Source organism: Nyctibius grandis, chromosome 1 (assembly GCF_013368605.1).
Source record: "Nyctibius grandis isolate bNycGra1 chromosome 1, bNycGra1.pri, whole genome shotgun sequence".
Classification (NCBI taxonomy): domain Eukaryota; kingdom Metazoa; phylum Chordata; class Aves; order Nyctibiiformes; family Nyctibiidae; genus Nyctibius; species Nyctibius grandis.
Genome location: NC_090658.1, coordinates 71,919,411 through 71,940,596, shown reverse-complemented (window position 1 = coordinate 71,940,596; position 21,186 = coordinate 71,919,411). Strand labels below are relative to the sequence as shown.

General features: G+C 36.7%; 1 protein-coding gene across 21 annotated transcripts in view; it reads right to left on the bottom strand.

The window, feature by feature from the left end:
- TRDN (triadin) overlaps positions 1-21,186 on the bottom strand; it is a 254,540-nt gene that overhangs the window by 172,171 nt on the left and 61,183 nt on the right. For all 21 annotated transcript variants that reach the window (XM_068416426.1, XM_068416449.1, XM_068416442.1 and 18 more), the window contains 4 exons: positions 14,206-14,256; positions 7,290-7,349; positions 4,518-4,577; positions 3,099-3,158 (listed from right to left, as the gene is read on the bottom strand). In XM_068416426.1, coding sequence (XP_068272527.1) covers positions 3,099-3,158; positions 4,518-4,577; positions 7,290-7,349; positions 14,206-14,256 — 231 coding nt within the window. The remainder of the gene's footprint in view (positions 1-3,098; positions 3,159-4,517; positions 4,578-7,289; positions 7,350-14,205; positions 14,257-21,186) is intronic.

Sequence of the window (21,186 nt, the reverse complement as noted above, 5' to 3'; positions counted from 1 at the left end):
AGGTTCACACACTGGGTTAAAAAGCTTCAAAATATCTGTTGAGACTCATCTAACCAGAAGACAAGGCAGTCACACAGATCTGAAGCATTGTAGGGAATGTTTATACTGCATATTCCAGATGACACAAACTTGCTCTGCTCGAGCTCTGAGCGGACATGGGCTTGATTTTCTTGTGCTCCAGCCAACAGGAAGCCATGCAGCTACATTCGTCTTACACAAAGGGGTTTTTCTTAGCTTGGGCTCACTGTCATACAAACAGCCACAAGCCTGGTGCTCACTTCAGAGCCCAGCTCAAGTGAGTTCATGTCTGGACAGGATACACTGTGTAAACACACACACTGCTATGTCCCAGAAAGGCTGTCAAAATTTTGTGGGGAGACTTCTATCTTTCTCTCTTGGTTGCCATCCAGACATATTGCCAGAACAAAACAGCCTTGAGAGTTAATTACATTTCTTTCAAGTGATAACCACATAATAGCAACATCTTCTCTATCTGAGTTCCAGCCTGGAATTGCTGCCTATATGAGCCATGATTGATATTTAGACTTGTTTTACTTTTTTTAAGATAGCTGTTTCTTAGATGATGTGTTTAAATAGCATTCATATCACTGAAGCTTTCTGGAGCCTTTAACAAGGCATTAAGAAGTACCCTAAGTTTTTTTATTCAGCATAGAGAAAATCTCTTGAATGTGGGGGAAGTACACACCTAATTTTCCATACGCCTGTTCCCTGAAGTTGGCCTGGAGCTGATCATCCTCACTTCCTAGGGACTTCAAGTGGTTGAAATGTCTACTCAGCACTGCTGGTAGCTGATCCAGTTTAGAGCAGACCCCAGACAAAAGGGAGGTGAGCCTGTCAGTGGATAGCTCGGCACATTGACAACATAGATGTGCCTTAGAAAGCGCTGAAGGCAACGAGTGCCCTAGTGCACTGAGTCCACCCAGAGGGATTCGCATGGCATGGAAACTACTCAAAAGAAGGTAGCATGTCTATGTGTCATACTGCAGGAGCAAATCTCCCTAGCTACAAAGTGGCCAAATTCTTAATAAAATTTTCCAGCCAGTGACTGGAGTCATGGCTGCTATTAAACACATTAAAGTTCTAAGTGATTATTTGGTTAGCTAGCAGAAGATAAATGGGTAAACAGGCAGGCTGCTCATTACGAATATCTCAGTGATTCTTGGAAGCTATTTGCTTTTCAAATCTACACACACATCATGGGCATTTATTTTCTCTGGATCACTTCAGTGTGATTTCACTTTGTAAAAAAATTCTACACTCAAGTTACAGACTGAAAGTAGAAAAAATCATAGAATCGTTTTAGTTGGAGAAGACCTTTAAGATCATCAAGTCCAACGGTTAAAGTAGCACTGCCAAGTCCACTACTAAACCGTGTCCCTAAGCACCACATCTACACGTCTTTTAAATACCTCCAGGGATGCTGACTCCACCACTTCCCTGGGCAGCCTGTTCCAATGTTTGACGACCCTTTCAGTGAAGAAATTTTTCCTGATATCCAATCTAAACCTCCCCTGGCACAACTTGAGGCTGTTTTCTCTCATCCTATCATTTGTTACTTGGGAGAAGAGACTAACACCCATCTCGCTACAACCTCCTCTCAGGTAGTTGTAGAGAGCGATAAGGTCTCCCCTTCTTCAGGCTAAACAACCCCAGTTCCCTCAGGCACTCCTCATGACTTGTTCTCCTTCACCAGCTTCATTGGCCTTCTTTGGACTTGCTCCAGCACCTCGATGACTTTCTTCTAGTGAGGGGCCCAAAACTTAATGCAGTATTCAAGGTGCGGCCTCATCAGTGCCAAGTACAGGGGGACGATCACTTCCTTAGTCCTGCTGGACACACTGTTTCTGATACAAGCCAGGATGCTGTTGGCCTTCTTGGCCACCTGGGCGTACTGCTCGCTCATATTCAGCCAGCCATTGGTAACACCCCCAGGTCCTTTTCTGCCGGGCAGCTTTCTAGCCACCCTTCCCCAAGCACGTAGTTTTGCAAATGACTAAATATCCCTTTTAAAGAGCGACTGGACAATGGCTACATATCAAAGTCTTTTTCTCCATTCCACTTTTTCTCTTTCTTCACTTTCTGTTTTCACATTTCTCCTTAGAGTAAGGTAAAGTTCAATAAAGACTAACTTGTACATTTGAATCTATATTGTCTAAACAGATTCAAATTAAACCTAATTAATTAATGAGTCCAACCATCAGATTAATCTGAATGCCATAACAGACTGATATTAAGATACATTGCATAGTATTTCTTTCAAGAGTTAACTGAGTAAAAGTAAGAACAGATGAAGACTGAAACCTAACTCCATTATAGAAATATCTGGCTTCCAAAAAGCAATGCATGTAAAAAAAAAATAAAAGAAAACTTCACAGCAAAAACATTCGAATGTTAAACAATAATAAATGTTAGTCTTTTAAAAATGGCATAACAGGGCAACGTGATTGGATTTTTAAATCTCCCTGTCCAACTCATCGCTAAAGATGGAATTAACAGTAAAAAGAATGTTGATAATCACCTCTCATACATGATATTGCTTCAGAATATATATGATAATTAGTAGATACATAAATCTTAACCAAAGCAACTTCTGCCATAGAGGACAGTACAAATCATGTACTGAAATGAAAATGTTATTGCAAAAAAAAATAAAGGCAAGAAAATGAAAACCTATTTTTGGATATGATGGAAGACCCAGACAGAGAGTTAGTAAACACTCTTCCATTAGGTCTGCACCAAACTGAAAACTGATACACAACAGAAAGCCTTCTCTGCAGAAAAATTCCTGAATCTCGTTGTGGATGAAAAGACATCAAGGAATGTAAATATAATAGTCATAGGCTTATTTATTTAGCTGCACAAGAATGATTTGTAATTACCTGTGTGTATCAAAACAAGAAAACCGAGAGAGAAATGTATGCTGAGCAAGATTTCACTCAGGGGCTGTTCGAGACCTGCTCAAGCAAAAGTGAGAGCACCCAAAAAATGTAGACCATGGAGTAGAAGAGCTTTATACTTTAAATATTAATCTCCACACTCTCTAAAATTATGCAACATCTAATAATAATCTGCGTTACCTTTAGAAGGTGCTTTCTTTTCATGTTTTTCTGGCTTTTCATGTTTCTCTTTGTGAATAGCTAGAAATAAATAACAACATTAATGGTTATTAAAAAAGAGAATTTTTTTTAAGTGAGAAAAAGGAGGAAAAATATCAAGAAACACGAGTAGGCACCATGCAAAGAACCAGAAAGATTGATTCTGCTGCTGCTCTCTGCTGTTGATGTCAAAACATGTGATTTGAACTTTCAAATACTCATCTACCATCCCTGAGGTCTCTGCCATCAAATGGGGGAGGAACGGCCTTTCTGGCACAACCGTAGTTCCATGAAAGAAGTTAGTCAAGAAGAGTCATACTTGTTTATGTTGTTTACTTGTTCATTTTGTTTGTTTATACTGTAGTTTATTGGTTTATTTTAGTATATTTTTATTTTGTAGCTTTCTTATTTATTACTTTGGTTCATTTCTGAAGGATATTCTGAACTCCACATAACAACTAACAGTTTTTCCAGCTATGAATGTTTAAACACTGTAATTAATTACAAATCTAATTGCAATGGTATCATAACTAATGCACTTTGGGTCTTTTTGTTTGCTTTTAATTTCCACTTTACAAATTGAAATAAAGTACACTGTACTGACTAGATTTCTGGCTCAGGTTTCAGAATACACCTGAGTGGTGGGTAGTCTGGAATATTCTCCTATTTGCTGATTTGCTGAATTTTTACAATTTATGTTTACAGAGTAACTTGTCCGTAGGTGTGCAGAACAGGTATTTATATGTCTTAGTATCCCCTGAGGTACCCTACAGGGACCAGGTGCGTGAAAACACTCAGCTACCTATTTGACTCTGATATATGAGTTTATACTGAGAACGCAAAAATGTATGCATGAGCATTGCTATGTACCCTCCTGCTTTGTGTTGGTGTTTCAAAAAAAAGTAAGAATTGTGGAAGATAAAGCAGTGTTAGATACCTGTTTATTGAGAGTGACTACTTAAAAGAATTAGTCCTGCCCTATTCAATGCCTATCCAACAGCCCTAGTTAGTATTGTATTTAAAATGGTTTTTTCACATGGCTTGCCTCATTACCTTTGTTTACAGGTTGTCAGGTGTGTTTCCTGGATGACTATATTCTCTTAGCAACCATACTTACTGTAATTGTTGGAAATACTTGGAGATTACTGGGAGATTATACTAATCCAGAGTATAAAATATGTTATCAACCTTCCTCAAAAAAACCGCCAACAAACATACAGAAGGAATACAAAATGCTACTCAGTCTGTATGTCTGCAAACCTTTATATGATATCATGATTTTTATTCATAAAGTTCTATAATGTTTTTTCCAATCAAAGGGATACATAAATGGAAATTGAGTAGACAGTTAGTTCTGGGGTACCTCAAAATCTAAAATAAGTTTTGGCATTAAAGCCTTACCTGCGTGCCTTTCCTTTTTTTCAGGTTTTTCTTGTCTTTCTGGTTTGTCTTTATGTGTCACTAGGAAAGAAGAAATGTGTTCATATATATTACAAAAAACTGTGGATAAAAGTTAACAATCAAAAATAATTCTACCAAGATAAGCCTTAGGAAACAAAATGGCACACTGTGTTACTCCTGAGCTATCCCGTGCATGCCTGCACAGCATACACCATACTACATGGGTATGAGCAGACAACTCTGGCTAACAAGTTACTGCTTACCATCCAAGCCATGGTAACATGCCTCAGCTGTTTACTACAGTAACATCATTGCTTGCAATTATCTGTCCCTTCCTGAAGAGAGATTTTCAGAAAACTGTCAAGGACTAAGGCAGAACTTACAGTAAATGCTGCTGCCTGCACTATAAAGAGGACATCACCTGGGCCACCCCATACTTTGTCAGGCAGAGGCTTGTAAAAACCCTGGAATCAATCCTGGAGGACAAGAGCATCACATGCACAGACGACATATCTGTCACTTGCCAGCTGACTTGAAATGGATAATGGATAATGGAAATGGTAATGGATACGGATAGCTAGCAATGGATACAGATAGCTGGTAATGGACACTAGCTGAGATCAGTCCCTGGCAATGATGATCTCAGAGCCATAATTAGATGACCAGTATGTGCAAAGTAAAAACTAATATTATGACGGTAGAAACTGTGTTATGCTATCCACTCATTCACATAACATTTTCCACTCACTTTTCTCAGGATTTTACGCAAGAATTTTCCAGACAATGGAAAACAAACGTGGAATTTAGAGCACTTTAGAAAAATCAGCTGTCAAACTGCAAGCTAGCTTTAACTCTAACTCCTGTGGAGATTTCATCCCAAACTGCTTTTTTCAAACATGAGAAAATAAGAAAGCTCTTTTACAGTACCGTGAATTCCATATCTAACTGGAAGCAAAAGAAGAAGGGTAGGGAATATTCAGGCACTCACATTTTTTTAGCAATATAGTGATGAAATACATGACAATGAGTTCCTGACATAGCTGACTGAGTCACTTTTAAGTCACTGAGACACTTCCAATTATTCTCTGTGTTATTAGATAACTTTCCTGAACTTCATCACAGAAGTTGATTAGAAATTAGAATAGGATATTATTTACTCTCCGTTACCTAAATCTTGAAAAGAGAATGTATTTGAAGTAGAAAATCAGCAGTTAAAATACACGGATACAGTGAAACTTTGGAGTCTCCCAGTCACACCACAATGAAATGGGCCTTACGAAGACATGTATCCATAGTCACAGTTTTAAAACATAATGTACAGTCTGAAAGCAATATTTCTTAGTATTGTGAATACAGAGAATCTCTATATGCAGTAGTGTTTTAGTGGCAATTGTAGCAATAGTTCACTAAACAAAACTAATACATTTACTTTAAGATAAAATACAGTTAGGTAGACAGAATATTAGCAGGATTTGTGACAAGTTAAGGCAGTATAATAATTCTCATTCTTCTTCATTTGGCTCTCTGAGATTGGCTGGGATCATTTTTTCCTGTTCTAAGAAATTTTTAAAAACATTAAATATTGTTCTCCTATCAAACCAAATTGAAGAGTTTCCCAAGTTTTCCATAAAATAACAGGAGAAGTGTTAATGACACATTCATGTTTTAGTATGGAATGTTATAGTCTTTGCTCTGCCATTTTTCCAAACTGCAGAAAAAATTTCTCTTGTTACCACCATTCCATTTTCTAATAATAAATATTTATTCTAACAGGAGCCTGAAGTTATGTGCCTGCCATTAATCTCTAGAGTTAGTCTTACTAACTCAATGTATTTTGAATTATTTATATAAAATACAAAAGCTCCAATCACAGACCATTAGAAAGGCCTAGTCAAACATGGATTTCAGGAAGATGCACATTCACGGTTCTGCGGCTCATGTTCTTGGTCTGAAATAAATCAGCCATGGCTGGATATTGGGTCTTCCCCTTTTTGGGTGATTTATTATGACCTTTGTCATATTTGCTGTTCCAGAATGGGTTTCTTCCTCCAGCCTGAGACTTCATTAATCACATTTTTATGTAAAGGACATGTTCTTAGAAGGCTTAAAATGTTTTGACAAGTAGTTATGTTCCAACAAAATTCCATTTTGCCAAAAAATCCCTCACAAGAGGCAAGCTAGATGGTGGCTTTTGGAGCTCAAACCTAACTCATGAGTCGTGGGTGGAGAGGACGCAGTATCCTGATTCTGACCCCTACAACAGGCAGATCTGTAATTTGTTGTTGGCATACACTAACAGCAAATTAGTAAATCCTCTCTAACACCCGCTCACCAATGTCTCTGAAATTAATCTGGGGAATTTTTCTTTCTGAGGCAGGTCTCTGAAGCAGGATGCCTCCGGGGACCGTGTCCTGTATGTTATAATTTACTCATTATGTTTGGCTCAGAAGTATTCCCAAAGACAAATATTATGCTTGGATTCATTCAAGAAGAATAAAAAGGGCACTTATTTATGCTCTGGGCTTCTTTTGCGTAAGTTAAGAATCCCGTAGAAACTTATTCATTAATCTCTGAATATAATTTTAGCTTTTTTGCAGAGTGATCAATTCAAAGTGCTTTTAAAATCCTCATTATCTTTCCAGCTGGCTTTCACGACACCTCCTCCATCCTTAAACGTAATTGGGATTTACAAGAAGGGCCTAGGAGTCAATACACCGGACTGTTTCGAAGAACTGGTAAAAAGACAAAGAACACCAAATGCTGAATACATACCCTTTAGGGGTTCCTTCCTCTCAATTTTTTCATGTTTTTCAGGTTTGTCTCTTGGAATTGCTAGAAATAATAGAAAAAACCCAGAATAAATATGTAATCTGGAGGTATTATGTGCACTTATTATTTCACCAAAGTAATTGAGGGAAAATATTTGTAAAATAAAATAATGTATTTTAGCTCTGAGTCACAGGTACTAGATGATGTATAGACCTTCTTAATGTCAATATTTAATTCCAGGTCCAAGAGAAATATTTTTCCTTGAATAAGCCTTCAGCTGTTAGACTGTATTTTTGCAAAATAAGTGATTATTCAGTAACCTTAATCTAATCTGTGGGATCTGTTTTGGTCCCATTACACAAACACTCTGACTGCAAGATCTCTGACAGAGGAAATTATTTTCAGTCCTTGACAGCATTGCTTTCTATTCTTAACAAAAAATGGCTAGCGTATTGCTTTCCATGCTCTTTTTTCTTTATTTTTAGCTGTTACTTCAGCCACGGGACGGATTAACAAGAAAACATCTCTTTTAATCAGAGCGCAACTTCAGGAAGAGCAGCTGTTCAAAACACGGCCAACTATACGTCTTGCTAGAAGCAGGCAAACGTGAATCCTTACAGACCCCATTGCCCACCCACCTTTCAGACCATGTTTTTGCACATGGTGGTATTCCACATCCTAGTGATTTAGACAGACAAAAACATTCCTTGTCAACCTCTACTATTAGAAAACTAGCATTTTGGAGTTTCAGGGAAAAAAATATTTTCTTTGCAATAGTCAAGTTTCTGTCAACAAGTAAACCACAGAAAATACAACTCTGATTAGAAGACAACTGTGAGCCTTATACACAAGCACAGTAATGCTTTTGCAAACATTAATTTCACTGGCTTTGCAGCAAATGTCATTTCACAGAGATGCAAGCATTTTTTTGTTAGTTAAATGCTTCCTCATTAAAAAATAGGTGCATGTCTTCAAGAAAAATCTTTCCAAACATTCAGTAATTTCATTATGTCTTGCATGTGTTTGCATTATCCAAATACATTTCCAGTCATAACAGGTAAATTACTGTTGATAACAATTAGCAGTACCGTGGAAAGGGATTGAAGGGAGATTTTTCAAAGCCTTTAAGGAATGTGAACAGCCAATTTACACTAAAAAAACAGGCTGTGAAGAATGCAGCAGCACCAGCAATGTATTACTGAATGAATTACAGACTGTAACTCATTCAATTGCTTTAGGACTTCCAGTAGCATACCAAGGAAAAGCAGTCTCCTCTCTCCCTATACCACGTAGAACTTAGATTGAATATTTTTGCAGAAACTGTAGCATGCTTTTACATCTTACTTTTGTATTAGCAGGTGCTAGCTCCATGCAAAACACTTTGAGGCAGTGTGTTGTCAGTTTTGGATGGGGCAATAGCACAGTTTTGCAAACAATAGCTCTGAGATAGTCAATGGCAGTGAAACATGACCTTCTGCACATTGACAAAAGCCCTTGTAGTTTCTATGCCAAAAAATATAGCTGAACTATTGAGAACAGACTGGTAATCAGAAAGCTTGTTTTTAGCCACAGAACATTTTACTTGTGTAAGGGAGACTGTTGTGGTTTTGTAAAAAATTATTTAATTTCTCCATAGCATTTCCCTATTTCATGCTTTGGAAAAAAACCAAAATGAGCCTTGAATGACACTAATTGAATTGAGTGTCAGCAGACTTTGAAGTGGACAGAAAAATCTAATTTAAAGTTCCTTCACATCATCAAAATGGTATAAAGGGCTAAAATACAAGGAAATATTAATATTGTATGGACTCCAAGCTATAAACATGGAGAAGGGGTCAGTTGGCTCCTTCTTGAGAAATAAATGTAACTTGATGTATCTGGGCAGGGAGCCTGGAACGTGGATAAGTGGAGACCAGGCTGGCATAAGCATAAGCTATTTTTCTCTTCCCAATGATAGGCTGAAGGGGATCTCTGGTTAGTCCAAGAGCCCTGTCCTGTGTGTTGATATCCCCATAGCCTCAGAGCTTCCTAATCTCAGATTGTAATGTTTACTGTTACCTCTTATGGACACTGTCAGAGCTATGGCTTTTGAGTAGAACCTTATCTGGGGAGGGCAGGTATTGCCAAAAATTAAAGGGTTCATGTTTCAGGGCTGTGATGTCTGGCCATTTTTGACTCTTCAATCACAGTGCACCAGGGACACCAAAGTCCACAGAAGCTGTTGATCTGACAAACTTAAATATGATTTTTCTTTTGCATATTAACTGTTTTTTTTTTCCCCCTGAAGTGTTTTCATGTTCAGCTTCATATATAGTCCTAAAAGCTCTGTCAAAGAAAATACTTCACTGTCTACAGATCTTTCTCAGATTTAGTCACTTGGATATCTATTTCTTTGTAAAGAGCTTAATACATGCCCTTTTTCAAGCCCACAGTGCTTAAGTGAAAGCATTAGGTTTTACAAATAAGCCAGGCTGGCCATATTGCCATGTTTCTGTGAAACAAATTAGAGTCAATAAGCTCTTCTTTTTTTGCATATAAAAAAAAAAAGAGAAAGCACATAAAAATGTTTTTAAGGCTGTGAAGTCGAGCACTCTTCAGCTGAAAAATGCGGGAACTAAAACTGCTCACTCAACTTTAACTCAACCATTTTATTTGCTTTATGACACACTTTGTAATTAAAAGATCACTTCTTTTTTTTATTTTTAATAGAATGGGGATTCATCCAGACAAAAATAGAAAGAATAACTAAAACTAGTTTTATGACAATTGTGTAAACTAAAATTTTCCCACAACTTAAAGAAATTTTCTTGGGCTTCCTTGCAAATACCAAAAAAGCAGAAGCTCATAATGAACAGTTATTAGCAATGGAAAAAATATAACACCCCAACCTAATTTTCACTAACCTAGATTTTGGAAATTGCTGAAACATTTTTATACGACTCTGAATGAAAATTCAGCCTGAGGCAAAAGGGTGAGCATGAAAAATTTCATCCTCAGTGACTGGAGTGTGGTAAATTTATAAATAATCTAAAATAGGAGCTTATAATGGAAAATTTTAAGGTGGTATAACAATGTATTCCAAACTTAATCATATAAGAATCTTGCTGTCTACTTCACATAAAATTAAAAACAAGAAGCATAACATATATATGAGAGATTTTTCCAAATTTCAACCATTTAATAGTATATTTGATTTGTATCAAGTGGAAGACATAGTGAAGGGGGATGTGATTTAGTTTTTCTTCATTAAAGTGTTTGATACAGAGACATTCCCCATCTTAAAAAAGCAAGTGCAAAAAGAAGAGATGTAATAAGGAGGCACTAATTCCATACCTGAGGGAAGCAAAAATAGTTTCCATCTGAGTAAGTCTTAAGTCTGCTGCTTAGTATAAAGCTAGGTGATGAGTGCAATAAGCATGAAGCAGAGATTGCTTGCTCCAGCTGACTAACTGCTTGTCTATAGAGCAACACCCAGGAAAGTTAAGATAAATGAACTAATACAATGCAGTTAAGAGTGCATTAGTCAGAGAGCATTAAATCTCTGTGTAGATGTTTTTATTCAGTAACCTGAGATGGCTGTAACTTAATTCTTCTTGAAGGAACACTTGCTCTCCATCCTTTTATCTGTCTCATCTCTCTCGATGGTTACTGTCCCTGGAGCGACTTGCCACCACTCTGTGGGCTAAGTATAATTTTGTGTCTTTTATGCCAGCATTGTTATTGGTTTCCTTATTTTATTAAATCTGTTTCAATTTCAACCCATGAGTCTCCCTCCTTTTCCCAATTCCCTTTCTTGGTCGGGAAAGGGACATTGGGTGATAGAACAATTGGTTATTGTTTAGCCCTGGATGCGGGATAAACAAAGACACCTATATAAGAGCGAGACAACGTCTCCTGAATTACATGTTTGTACAATTTAAAATTAGATTTAATTGCAGCAGTCAGACAGTGTTACATTCACCTGAAATGAGATTTAGGTTTGACAGCTACTGGTGGTAGTCAAACTGCCCACATCATTAGCTTCACCCTAGGCTGCTGTAAGCCCATACAGCTAAATAAATGCTTGACAGCTGTGCCTGAGTCACTACAGCTATGTTGCTATCTGTACCATGTTACCTAGTTTAAAGTTAACTCAGGTATATCTGTAGCCATACCTCCAGAAATCAGGGTAGACAGCCCCTGTGTCAAATGTAAATACACCACTTAAATTGTTAATTTTTTCAGCTTATTTGGGTTTGTAGTATGCTGTGGATTTGTGTGGTCCACCTCTGTTTATATATTTCGCTGTCTCAAATACCTTATCTTTCATCTACAGCAAATTAAATTATGGAGACACATTATATTTGTGTAACAGTAATGTGTTAGTGAAGTGTATTTGGGAAAAGCCACACAGCAGATCAGCCTTTTCCCATTCTTTCTCCATGCCTGTCGTAATAACAGATATTTCCTGGAAATGCAGGTCAATTAATTTCACTGCTAATGTCAGTTTTCCATAAAAATCAGAAATGATCAGTTCATTTGAATTATCATTGGACCTTCCATTAGACAGAAATTATATACTTATATCTGCTTTTATCTCAATACGTTTTATTGCTCTTCCTTGTTGCCAAAGTACTGCATAGTTACCTCTTATTCATTGATAGTAATAACAATTGTAACACCTACTTCTTAAACAGCCTTCAGCAGCAGCTCAGAGCCTTGCAAAATCTGTGTATGACACAAAATGACAGACTCACAGGACAGCTGTTCCCGACTGAGCCAGCCCCATCCTTCAATCTGTCCCCTCCAGGCAACTGTTCCAGCCGTGGCCATTGCAGTGGCCCCACACTGAACTCACCCCAGTTTACTGATGTCTTTCCTGTACTGGGAGGCCCAGAACTGGATGCAGTATCTAGATGTCTCATGAGAGCTGAGTACAGGGGGATAATTAATCCCTTACCTCCACTGACTGGCCAAACTCCTCCTCATACAGTCCAGGGCGCTGTTGGCCCGTGTGAAAGTACTAATACATCAAATACCAAATAGGGAAGATCCTATTTTGTAGTGAATTTCTGCTTATGTGTACATGAAATCATGAAATAATGTAATTTCAGTGCTCTTAAGCATGAGCAAATGCTTTGTTGAATTATTTCTCAGAGTATTTCTTGTTTTCAGGATTAAATTGACTAAGTACAATAATTGAAATGGACTTTATTACTAGTAGTTTATCAACATATTTAATTAAAAGCAAATTTCAGGGCACAAGTTTGCCTAGCTCTTAATACTGCAAGAATCTTTCTTGTAATTTCAGCCACTTCCATCTGGGATTTCTGTTCATTGTATCTATTCCTCATATTTCGGTACAATCTTTTCAAAGTGAGGCTTATGGATGTAACTCCCTTGTAAATCTTGGGACTTGGTTTCAGGGGGTTGGTCTATTCAAAAATACACTTAAAATTATTTTTAAAACTCTAGTGTCCCCTTATTTTTGGATGGAGGACTGAAATTTGTTTGAGGTGTTTGCTTCTATTAAAAATATTAATTTTACCTCTAGATTTTGCCTATTAAAAACAATAAAAGATTACATTTGCACATGCTTCCTGAAGGTACTTTAGAAGGTAAGAGTAAAACTCCCTAAAGATTCATACCTTTATCATGCTCTAGCTTGAGGCCAGAGAGAATGTTTTCTTGTAATTGTTCCTCCTATATATAAGATGCATTTTTGGGACTAAATATGAAAATGAAAAATAGAAAAAAAAATTTGTTCTGTGCTTCAGTAAGTGATTGCATAATTAAAGACTGCATTATCAGACACATGCATAAAGGGACTTAACTAATGACACCTGAATGCTTTTTTTTCTGGCATCTTATAACTCCTTAGTAATCATTTCTGCATTGTTAATGTTCTCCTGTGTAAAACAATGCACTTCTGTATAGATGAAATGGTACACAAGAGGCTGTTTTGGTCAAGGCTGCAACTTCATTTGTGTTTTTAGAATACTGTGCTTGAAAAGACCTTAACTGGGAACCCTTGCTAACAGATCTGAACTCATTATTGCCTGGCTAGCCCGCTGATAACCTGAAAAATTCGTTTTCATACAACATGATTTATTAAGTAGTTGGGCAGCGGTTCTATGCACTCCAGATGGCCCTGACTGGAGAGCTAGCACCAGAGTTGTAAAATACTATAAAAACATGTAAAGAATATATACAGAAATGAATATAATTGTGTGAGGGAGGCTGTATGTATATGCACACTATTTTTAATAAGCTTCCTTCTTTCTTCCTCCTGCCATTGCTGAGTACAGCACTGGTGCATCAGAGAGATGTTCATCAAATTTTATGTGGTCTAACCTTTACAGAGGAGGCTTTCTTAGGTAAAATTCCTGCACATATCCCAGGAAACTTCTTTGCTTACACGACCTCTGAAAACCAGTCCAAACCAGTTCCTCTGTGGATTTTTGGAAAGTGCCAGTTAGAGGAGATTAAACAGTCTGAAAAATAGTAGGTTCTTAAAATGGAGGTTTTTCTTATCTCTGATACACACCTGTCTCACTGTTAGCTATGACTTCCTAACTTGGATGTCACCCACTGGCCTATAAATTTGCTTTCTTCCTTGCTCAATACACTTCATGCCTTTTGCACCAGAGGAAGTTCATCAGCACTCTACTTTCTTGCATCTTTCCTACAAAAAAGATTCCTGGATAAGTTTGGGCAGGAGAATCTTATTATGAATGTGCACTTACAGTATAGACACACAAACATAAAATTACACTATTTGTTAATGCTAAGGTATACATGAGTTTTTAATCATTTATGTTCAGTGACAACTGATCTTTGAATGCTTCTATAACAAAACAGTGGTAACATAAGTAGTTAACAAATACACTGTATAGTACGTACATATATGCAGGTAAAACGGCAAAAAAAATAAACTTACCTTTCAGTGCTGTTCGTTTTTCTTGTCTCTCTGGTTTCTGTTCATGAATTTCTGAAAACAATGCAATGTAGTGTTATCAATATTAAAATAATTTTCAGACACGAAACTATCATCAGATGCATTCTCATGATAAAAATAACTAAATACTTCAAATATTATAGCAAAGCCATGGCTTTATCATTTGCATATTCAGAATTATATGCAATAAAGTTCAATTTTATATACATAAGCAGGCAATATATATGGACAAAAATCATAACATCAAGTGACTTTAATAATTATTCTGTTTTTAATTGAGTGATACAGCTACTTCTAAAGTCAAGAACAGATTTCACTGATCTGTAACAGCTATACAGTAACATGTGTTGGTCATGAATCAGAAAAAACATGCTTTTACTAAATATTTTTCTGTATGTATCTTGAGTTGTTTACCAGGATTAGTATTTTATGTTTTCCAAATTACCTTTGGAAGGAAAAAATGTTCTTTTTACTACATTTTCTAAATATTTTAGAGCTCAAATGCTCAACTGGTAACTCCAACACACAATAAAATGTTGACTCAATGCTGTATACAAATTACAGAGATAAAAATTCCCAGGCTAGGGATCATTGTCTTGGAGAATGACTCATTTTAATAATTCTGTATACCAATGCACTGAGAACTGCCTTATTAGAAGAGAAAGAGGTACAAGAATTAAATCAAGCTTGTATAGCACTGTTTGCTACGGTGGCAGAAATTTAAAGGCCATTTATTATAGGTGCACAATAAAGTCATTAAGACTATACAGAATGTCTAGTTTATGGTATTGTGCATGTATTTCCCGCAGTAGGAAACTGTTATTAATTACTGGATCAAACTCATCTTTGACAAAATCACATGCAAATCTCACTAGAATCTATGGGAGGTGCCTCGTATTTTATAGTTAGAATCATTCTTCAGGGTCTAAACAACAAGAACACTGACTCCAAAATTAATCCAACAGAGAAAAAGTTATGCATATTACGTCTCAACTCTAAGGAGCTATTTTAATGCCAATTGAATACAACTGAAATCTTCCAGTTATACCCTTAGTTATTTGCTCAGGTTGTAACGGGATGCACATTGCCAAAGAGCTACAGTAAAAAATGGTATTTTCCCTTCCCAAGACTGATCTTTGCATAGGTCCCTGAAAATAAATACAGAATGTTTTTATTGGATAGTATTTGCCATCTGAATGATTGTGTCTGGTTTGCAAGAAACTTAACTGTTCTATGGCATCAGCCTATATTGTCTTCAGATAGAGAGAGCATTACTTCACTAAGATAAAGGATAATAAAAGCCAAAATACATATCACTGTTAGTCACTTATGTATGGCAGTATAACTAAGCTAATTATATGATGTCATTAAGCTAAAAGGACTTTATCTTCAGTTTTCACCTTATTCTTTGCAGCCTGGGAGTGTAGTTCATTTCTTGTTCTATAAACCTCAAAGGCTGCGATTAGGAAGAAATCATGCCATATTGATTTACTGTGTTTCAGCTGAGCCTGAATTATTTTTCTTTCTGCAACTATGTGAGGATTTTTTTTCTATCAACTGAGAGAATCTAGTTGCTGGATTTTCAAACTTTTCCCCCCTGTTCTGCTTAAAGGATGCTTAAACTATTTTAGGTAGCGTAAGTGTTAGGAATGGTGCAATACAAGAACAGCTGGAGGATAGCTTCCTGATTCTGACCACATCTGGGTGGTTCTACATGCTGCTGCTCCAGACTGCCTCCAAATTGTGACTTAGTGCATTTAAAGAAAGCTGAGTCACTTTCTCTGCATTGCAACATACAGTGGAGACATATCTCACCCAGCTCAAGAGGTCGTCCTACACACAGAGATGAATATGGCCCACTAGGTGATAAATCACATTCTTCAGGCAGTCATCTACAGGGACACATATTCCTTGCTTGCTTTAAAATGCCTCAGTTCTGCTGGGTTCCCATGACCTATTATGTGTCTCACTACAGAAAATAGGCCTCTTTTTATTGAAAAAATAAGTATAAATCTTTGTTATTTCAAAAAAAAAAAGAGTCCTTTTAAAATTACTGTGGTTTTAGTTAATTTATTGCTAGTTTAACTGCAGAATATATATGGAGCAATCTGGCCATCTAAATCAGCCCCACGTTGTATCAGCAGTGAAGTTTACTTGACACAAACACTTCAGTAAGGTACACCAAAAAATATTTTCTAGACAGCAGCACTGAAATTCTCATCTAACTTGCTGCTACAATTAGGATACCACACATCACAAAAAAACCTACACAAATTCCTTGGAGTGAAACACATCTTCGTAATGCATAAGTGTGTGTGTATGTTTTTATATCATTAAGATATCTTCACAAGCTCCCCATTATAGTTTGAACCATCATAAAAAATTGCAGCATGGAACACATCAATTCTGGTACATTACAACCTAAATCTTCCCAGCACAAATAAATCTAGTCTCAATATATGCTGATCTTGATAATTTACAAGGCAGAAAATAGTGACTCTTTGCTAGCTCCAAAATACTTAAAAAATAAGGAAACACATTAGATTATTGGAGATTTTTTCTGTTCTGAGAGTTTTAATACTCTCTGCCTCATCCTTTATGACAAATAGCTTTAATTTTCTAGTAATCACATCATATCTTACTGCTAATTTGACAAAGCAGCTATAATATCATAGAAGACTTACATGGCCAGTTTAAAGCATATAATTTATCTTTATCAATGTGACACATTGTTAATAAATCCTAAATATTATGAATTCGTGTTTAGAAAAATGACAGAATTGAGAAGCAGCAAGGATAATCTGCGTCACCACGGCAACCATCCTGATTCTTTATGAGATGACAGCATGGTTTATTAAATTATTGTAAGGGAATATGTATTTTAAAAGCTGTATTTCATTGTTTGTTTTCTTTGGTTATCAAGCACACATGAAAAATTATCTTTCCCCTTGCCTTTCTTGGGTTTTGAATGGATAAGTACTTTATCTCCTTAAATATGGATACTGCTTGACACCAACTTCCCTAGACCTTGGGTCTTGTGCAGAACATGCAGGGTGATTATTTTAAATAACTCCAAGAAGGGAAGCTAGTAGTCTTCTCACTGACCATTTCAAGATGCTGAAAGGAGATATATTCAACTACATTGTTAGCAGGCCAATGTATCTATGTACTGTTGACCTAAAGCAGGCCCTCACAATCAGCTGAGAATCAGTATTGCAGGTGGTCTTACTGAAAATCCCTGCTGAACATGCAGTTTGGGCATTAGCTTCCCCCACCCCTCAAGCAGCTAACTTTCATTAACAGCAGTTCACAGTGTCTAACAAGAGCCCAGCACTGGGTATACACTATGAAGTCCCAGATATGGGAAGATCGAGGTGGCAGAAAGAAAAAAATACAGTCCCCTAATCCGTGTGAGCCAGCGGTGCAGCACTGTGCAGGCTTACATCAGTGTGAACAAAGAGCACAGCTCCTCATGGTAAGGCATGAGGAGATTCTCCTGGTGCCTGAAACAGAGTTCCTGTCTTTGTCTGCTGTCATATTTCTGATTTTGAGGTTTTATTATCTCCTTGTTTAACATAGTAAAACATATAGTGTTATTCTTAGCTATTTTAACTGTATTGTATTATGATAGCACCTACGGGCCTCAGCCCCCATGAATTGCTTTAGGTACCAGATGGAGATATAACATGATATAATACCCCATCTCTGTAACACAGGAGTTCAAACTTTAAGAGGGCTACATTCCTTCTCTTAGAGGGAAAGCACAGCCTTGCATCTTGCTTCATTAGAGGATGAAGTGGTGAGTAGCAATCTGGCATTGCTAAAACAGCTCTTAGACCCCACCCTCTGCTGAGTTTCCATCTTACAGATGAAATATACCTTAAAAAAAACAAGCAACCAAATAAAAAATGTCAATGATATGAGAGGGTAAGTGAGAAAAAAAGAGGTTATTGTCCCCATCTGAAACACAAGAATGCTTTACTCGAGGTAATCCAGAAAGTCAGCAAAAGAACTGGGAATTTAACTTTGATCCCCGACATTCAATATTTCCCCCTCATACTTAAAGCTATCCTGTTTCTACTTAACTAGGGTAGTGAGGATGAAACACAGGTTTAATGTATCTACTGTTTTAAAGGTATAATTGAACAGACGGAATTTCACTTCAAATGACAATACATTGTTCTTTCTAAGCAAATTTTACCAGTTGGTAGTCTTTTTCATAATCTCTTATAGGCAACACAGCGATATACACCTTCAGTGCTTTGACATGCTTTCTCTTATAATTATCTAAGTGTGAAAAGGAAAAAGTCCTATTCAGAGTCCTGATGAAACAGAGGTTAATAATTTGCTTTTGAGCAGTCAAAACCTTTACAGCTATTGCCAGCAATTTAAGGGGGCTATATCCCTGCTAGTTTATCAAGACTAGTTGGTAGCAGACAGCTGATTATCCTGAAGAGTTGCTGGCAATAGATACTGAGGGCAAGGCAAAAGTGAGTGGTGTTAAGAGCTTTAGAAGATGAGAGGGATGTCGTTTCTAATGTGTTTCTAGAAGCTGTCTATATGAAGAATATTAGTCAGCTCTCTTGCTGCTGATATCCCCAGGAGAAATTTGCAGTTGTGCAGCTGATGTCTATTTTTAATCTAGGTAGCACCAGCTGGTGAGGGTGACAGTTATCCTTGTGGGGCTAGGAAGAGAATAAAGGAATTTGTGCATTAGAGCAACTTTCAGCTAACTACTAATACATCATGTAGCTGTACTCTAGAGGAAAAAAACCAAATTTTGCAACAAGAAAAAAACCATGAGGAAAGAAAAAACCCAGAAAACATTTAATTGGGGAATTAAATTGGTGTATTATGCTTATATCCAGGAACCAGAGACAGTGTAACAGAAGGATTTAAGTACTAACATTGTGTTGGAAAATCTGAGCGACACATATGGCTAATTTAGGTGACTTTCATTCTAGCTTGCTAGTAGCACAGTCTTAACCCCAGTGTTTTCTTAGATCTTGCCCTGTTCTGAGGATTCATAGCAACTTCAGGGTGGGGTATAGAACAACTTTTCCTGAAGTCATGTGTCTAAGATCTTTCATGAAAATGTGAAAAGAGATGAATTGCCTCTTACTGATGAAAATCCTGAATGGTTTGTGTGCTCATCCAAAGTGTGAGATACCAGGCCACAGTGCCCCTTCGGTACGGTTTCAAAATTGTTTATCCATCTTTTTGGAAATCACAACTACAATTTAGAGTGAGAATGAGGGTTTCTTTTTTCTTTTCTTTTTTTTTCTTTATACAACATCTCTTTCATTTGCTGTATAAGACTTTTGACAGTGGTCACAGAAGACCATTTCTCATTCTTCCCTCTGCTCTGCTGTATATTTATGCAAAACAACATGTTGTTTTAAACTATAAATGTTGCTGTGAAGTGACATTGATTGGTTTTAAACTTATTCAGCAAATCTCAGCTACTTCACCTTAGTTGCCTTTATTCCTGCCACTTGATACTTTGGCATCACTAAACAGCCAGATACAGAGATACAGAGAATGTGGCCCTCAAATATTTCAGAATAATTTACCTCTCTGAAGTAGCATACAGCAAACAAGTAGGCTTTATGTTTCCTCAAGAATACAGGGATTTAACATAGCCTTCCAGATATATGTTAAGCCTTCTTTACAAAGCCAGAATAGGACAAAAATTAATAAACTAAATTCCAGTTCAAAAGAGATTCAATTGTTTCCACACTGTTGTAGTTTCACTGGACTATAATAGAAATGCACTGTAGGTGACCTGCTGACATCTTCATTGTCTTGCTGAGGGATGATTCCAGGATGATGTTTTATCTTATTTTTATTTTTACAAGACTACACAGCGAAAGAGATGCATTGTGAGGAAGGCATTTTCAGAACAGTGTGCATGTTATTCTCATAACAGGAAAACATCCCAGCCCATGTAAAGATTTTATTATAAGACTCTTTCATAATCTCCAGCTTTCTAAACTGAACTTACTCCACTCCTCCTTTTCTCATTATGTTAAAGAGGATTAAATATTTACCTATTTTTCCATATTGCTATGTTTGAAATAGTATTCCTTCTGCTGTAGAATAAAATAGCTTTAGCAATTAGTGGTGAGTAAAAGTGTGTCATTATATTACTATGTATTTATTAAAACAGTTTTATCACAAAATCATTGATTGGTGTTGTTAACCTTTCCCCTTCGTTTTTATATGTTTGGGCATTTTCGTATATCTAGCAGGGCTGCTTAAAAACTAAATCCCACAAACTCTTTCCATACAAAATTGTCTTTCATCAACTTTGGAAAATATTTATTTTTCATGAAAAGCTGAGATGAGAGGGAAAGTTTGATAGAAGTCCCCAAGGCTGAAGAATTAGCTGTAAACATGGGAACTGTTACATAGTTCTCTTAACATTTGTTTCTTTGAGATAAATTCAAAAGTTCTACTATATCCTCTATCAAAAACCAGAAATGGTTGTAGTTAATTCCAGCTTGAAAGCCTCAGTTTACCAAGGCAAATGGAACTTGACACAGTGCACAACCATTTCTTTTCTTCCTAAAGCCTAACTGATTTTATGTTTTGGGTTTACTTTTCGCTCTGGTAAGGTTTCCATTTGCAGCAGAAAAGCAATATCTTAACAGAAAGGTTTTTAAGGGGAGGAGGGTACTTGCAACTATCTTTGAGTAGCTATCCTGTAAACAGCACTGGCATCCTTCAGGAAGACCATATACAGACTGTTTTATATGGAGGAATTTTAATGACTGGACTTTTGAAAGAATTAGAAGTGGAAGATACTAAAAGATCTTCAACACTAAACATTTCTTACATACGAGTAATTTTTATTCCAAGTATATAAATACGTTAAGGCTGTTTTTTGCACTCTTAGAGTGCAGTTCTATAGATTGGTTCTGAAATGTAAAAGGAATGCTAATTACACTTTGATTAAAAAAC